The 4,288-nt window shown below is 38.2% G+C and overlaps 1 protein-coding gene and 1 long non-coding RNA gene across 2 annotated transcripts; both read left to right on the top strand.

Annotated features, from left to right (window-relative positions):
• Positions 1–241: 241 nt before the first annotated feature.
• On the top strand, positions 242–1,740 carry LOC129573248 (uncharacterized). The gene is made up of 3 exons (XM_055453616.1): positions 242–394; positions 457–615; positions 689–1,740. The coding sequence occupies exons 2-3, from the start codon at positions 475–477 to the stop codon at positions 1,022–1,024; spliced, it is 477 nt and encodes a 158-aa protein (XP_055309591.1). The 5' UTR covers positions 242–394; positions 457–474; the 3' UTR covers positions 1,025–1,740.
• Positions 1,741–2,539: 799 nt separating this feature from the next.
• LOC129573256 (uncharacterized) lies at positions 2,540–3,281 on the top strand. Its single transcript, XR_008688578.1, has 3 exons — positions 2,540–2,944; positions 3,016–3,088; positions 3,160–3,281. It is a non-coding gene; the product is annotated as an uncharacterized LOC129573256 (long non-coding RNA).
• Positions 3,282–4,288: the final 1,007 nt, after the last annotated feature.

The following is a 4,288-nucleotide window of genomic DNA, read 5'->3' as shown; positions in this document are numbered from 1 at the left end:
CCGACAAAATTGTTAAAATTTACGATGACTGGAAAGCCTTTAACAAAGTAAAGGTGGAACAAATGTCATTCGGAATGAAAGAAAAATTTAGTTCTTTCATGGACGATTTAGATGATCTTTTTGACATTGCGGCTGCCGATGCTCTGGAGACGATGAGAAATGAAGAAGACAAAGAATTTTTGGAAAAACAGCGGCAAAAAGGACGACCAGGTTCAATGTTGGGTGTCGATATGAAATTTAATCCATTATAGTAAATTATGAAGGTGATTCGGATATTGAATACAATACAGAAGTAGATGATGTTTTTGAAGTACCACCACAACAGACACGCCGCTCCACTCCGAAAAAGAAATGGATTACACCACGATTATGCGCCGCACTTGATAAAGCGAAGGTAAAAAAATGAGATTGAAAAATTAAGATCATTTCGAACTCTTCTTTTTTCTTCGCGATCAGTTGTCGAACAGAGAGGCGATGCATATATTGATGGCAACGGTAGATGCTTTGAAGATTCCTGCCGTTAATTTAGTCCTAAATCGTACTTCTCTACAAGAATCGCGTGAGGAAAATCGACGAATTCAATATGATGAATCAAAATCCGATTTCATAGACAACGTAATACGAATTTTACACGTGTTTTTAATGTATATTTAAGTTTTTTCTATCCTTTTATTTTACTATAAAATAGTTAAGTACTAACGATCGTTTAGTGGTTCACTGGGATGGAAAAATTTTGAATGATTTGTGCGGCAGATCCAAGGTAGATCGTATAGCAGTTCTTGTTAGCTACAATGGAAGTTTCAAATTTTTAGGAGCTCCGAAAATTGAATCGGGTACGGGAAAACATATTGCTCAAGCCGTTTATAATATTCTAGTTGAATGGAACATTTCTGAAAGAGTTGTGGCCTGCAGCTTTGATACAACTTCCTCAAATACTGGCCATAAAAGTGGTGCTTGTGTTCTTTTGGAAGAACTTCTCGGCCGGAAACTCATTTATCTTGCATGCCGCCATCATTGTTCATGAAATTGTGCTTAAAAATGTCTTTGAGAAGAAGTGTGGCAGCAGCAGTGCACCTGAAACTCTAATTTTCAATCGATTCGCTGATGTATGGCACGAAATCAAACGAGATCAATTCAATTCTGGCCTTGATGACTCAATTGTCTGCTCAAAAATTCCCAATGATGAACGTGAACAAATTAAACAGTTTTGCCAAAACCAAATCAAACATACTCAAATACGTAGCGATTATAAGGAGCTGTTGGAGCTCACGATCACATTCCTTGGTGGTGACGGTGGCGCTTTTCGTACATGTGGTGCAACCTCTGATGCAAGATTTATGTCAAAAGCAATTTATTGTCTGAAAATTTTCCTGTTTCGTGGCCAATTCAATTTATCTAAGAGAGAGCTCAATTCTATTCGAGATGTTTCAATTTTTGTCGTTAAAATTTACATTAAAGTCTGGTACGGATGTACGAATTCTATTGAATCTCCCAATCAAGATTTGAATTTTTTGCGTGCCGCTAACGAATATTCCAAAATTGATATAGATATATCTGCCGCAGTAATTGAAAAAATGATGAATCACTTGTGGTATCTGACTCCAGAAACAGTGGCGCTGGCATTTTTTGATGCCGAGTATGTGACTCGTCACTGAAAGCTGTAGACTCTACGTATTGGAATCGTACCATCAGTCTACTCAGTCACAGTCTTCTTTTTCAAACTTTTCCCAGAAAAGATCCACTGCAAATGATTACTTTCAATTGTGCGTTGTCAGTTTACTGTCGGAAAATTCATCACATTGTGGTTTCAAAAGTATCGTTCATAGTAGATTATTGATTTAGTCAAATATTTGAGTTAACATACAGATGGTATTAACCCCCGGACTACCATGTGTCACCAGTGACCCCAGCGTCGAAAAATTCAATTTTTTTTCTTTGTTTAACCCATTTTGGCCCCACGTTGTGAAAACGCAACGCTTCAAATTTCCTAGCCTGGGGCCATTCAGACACGACGTTTTCAATGATTTCCAAATGGGGAAATGTAGTTTAGTTCAAAATCTAATCGACCTGTTTCTGCGTTTTGGCTAATTTAAATGTCTAGGGGGTCTACCAATGGTCGGCAGGCCCACCTGTCCAAAAATTCGTATCTATTGGTGAGACGTAAAAGAACGCAAGTTTGTTCAACTTCGTAGTAATAAAGAGAAGTATGATTTATTCTGTCGAAAACGGAAATAATCACGAATGCCCATTGTGTGGATCAGAGACTGAAATTTTCGGGATCTTCCTCTTCTTCTTATTGTGAAATTCAATTTCATTTTGAGAACGGAATGTGACTTTTAAAATTTTTCATCCTGAAACAATTTCTAGATCAATTTTTAGTTATTTCAGGCTAGAACAATTCTAGAAGTCAGATTGCGTTTTCAAAATAAAATTGAATTTCACAATAAGAAGAAGAGGAAGATCCCGAAAATTTCAGTCTCTGGTGTGGATGACGCCCCATATGTTTATGTGGTAGCTGATACGAAGGTTGTATCAGTTGCAAAACAGAAAATCAGAATCAAAGTCGAAAAAGAGAAAATTGCTTATCACTCTTATTTTAGTCGTTTGATTGTTGGTGCATTTGATATTGCCAAAATTATTGAACAAATTGAATGACCCATCAGAAGTGTTAAAAAACACCGGACCATCGATATTGAGGCGTTGCGATGCGAAATATATATCTGATGTCGAACGAGCCAACACATTTAAGCTAAGTCAGGCTTTGTGCTTTACAACTGGTGAAGCTACGAATGATAGCAAAATTGTTACACACGGCGATTCGGGTGGACCAGTCGTTTCAAAAACAAATGGCAAAATAGTGGGGATAACAACGGCTGAGACGGCAGATGGTCGCGGAGCGTTCCTTCCAATTACTCTATTTCTTGATTTTATTCGTCACCCAAAGGTATCTAATCACAATGCCTCAATTTTTATTCTCAACAACGCAAACGAAATCATTTTTTGCATTAATTTTAGAGCGTGAAACCAATTCCACCCCCGCTTACACCGAACGAAGCTAAATTTATAGCCGATATAACGGTACCGGGAAGTAAGTGTGCATTCGAGATTCGAACTAAATCAAACCGTTTTCAACGTCACTTTTTTTTAAATTTTAAATAGAGGAGATGCAAAATTGGAGATTTTTCATGATTCATAAACATAAATATTCATTCTGAGTTGTTTTTCTATTACGGAATTTCTTACTGCTTACAAAAAAGATTTTGCCAATGCTGACGAAGATGTTCGACAAAAATTTAGTGCAATCATTTTGTCGGAAACGGAGATTTTGACATGTGCGCATAGTGTGCTCGGCGCCCCATATGTCTACGCAATCATTAATAAACTTTCAAGGAATGCGAAAAAACTTAAAGTCACCGAAGACCAGATAGAAATTCATGAGAAATACGAATTGCCGGGATTCACATTTGACATTGCCAAGATTACACTTAAAGAACCGTTGGAGTTCAACGATAACGTCGGCAGCATAGATTTGGTGGACAAAGATTACAAAATGAATGACCCGTCCAAAATGGTCACTGTCTATGGTGATATGGTATTGGATGGAACAGTGAGACCGAGGCGTTATGATACAAAGTATTTGGATGGCACCAAATGCAAACCGATAGTGCATGGGTATGATCATAACTCGTTTACCTGATCAGCCAGTTATTTTTCAACCGATTGCACCGTTGCTTGATTGGATCCGGAAGCCAAATGTAAGAGGTGATAAAAGAAGAAGAATATAGGCTTGAAAAAGGGGTTTTGAGCGCCTGAAAAAGCTGAATACCGTCTCTTTTTTTGCCCCTGTCATTTGATGTTCAACAAAAGAACCGAATAAATTTGATAATTTGAGAAAAATGCATTTGTTTTTTCATTAGCCCATGCGCAATTATCACGGAGGACGGTAGTCCGACAAGTGACGCTCCATAGACTGTGCATTTCAAGCCGAATGTCAAAAATGCCAGTTTTTGCGTCACGACTATATATACAGTAAGTATGCTTTTTTTTCAGGACACTATTTGGGTCCCAGCGTGTCAAGTACCGTTCAAAAGGTCTTGGCCCAAATAGTCGGAAACACCATATTCCATATGCCTAAAGTGTGGTCTAGGCAAAAATATAGCGGTTGCAAAATTTCGATAAAATTTCAAATCTATACCCATATCCCACGAAAGGGGTACCCAGGAGGTGGTCTGAGGTGTCCAAGAGAAGCTCCTCCTCACCACCTTTTCAACGCCGGTCTAAGCGCTCC

The sequence above is a fragment of the Sitodiplosis mosellana genome, unplaced genomic scaffold (genome assembly GCF_009176505.1).
Source record: "Sitodiplosis mosellana isolate CC-2019 unplaced genomic scaffold, AAFC_SMos_1.0 Smas_scaffold_6033, whole genome shotgun sequence".
Classification (NCBI taxonomy): domain Eukaryota; kingdom Metazoa; phylum Arthropoda; class Insecta; order Diptera; family Cecidomyiidae; genus Sitodiplosis; species Sitodiplosis mosellana.
Note: the sequence above shows the minus strand (reverse complement) of the source record. Positions and strands in the feature narration are given on the sequence as shown.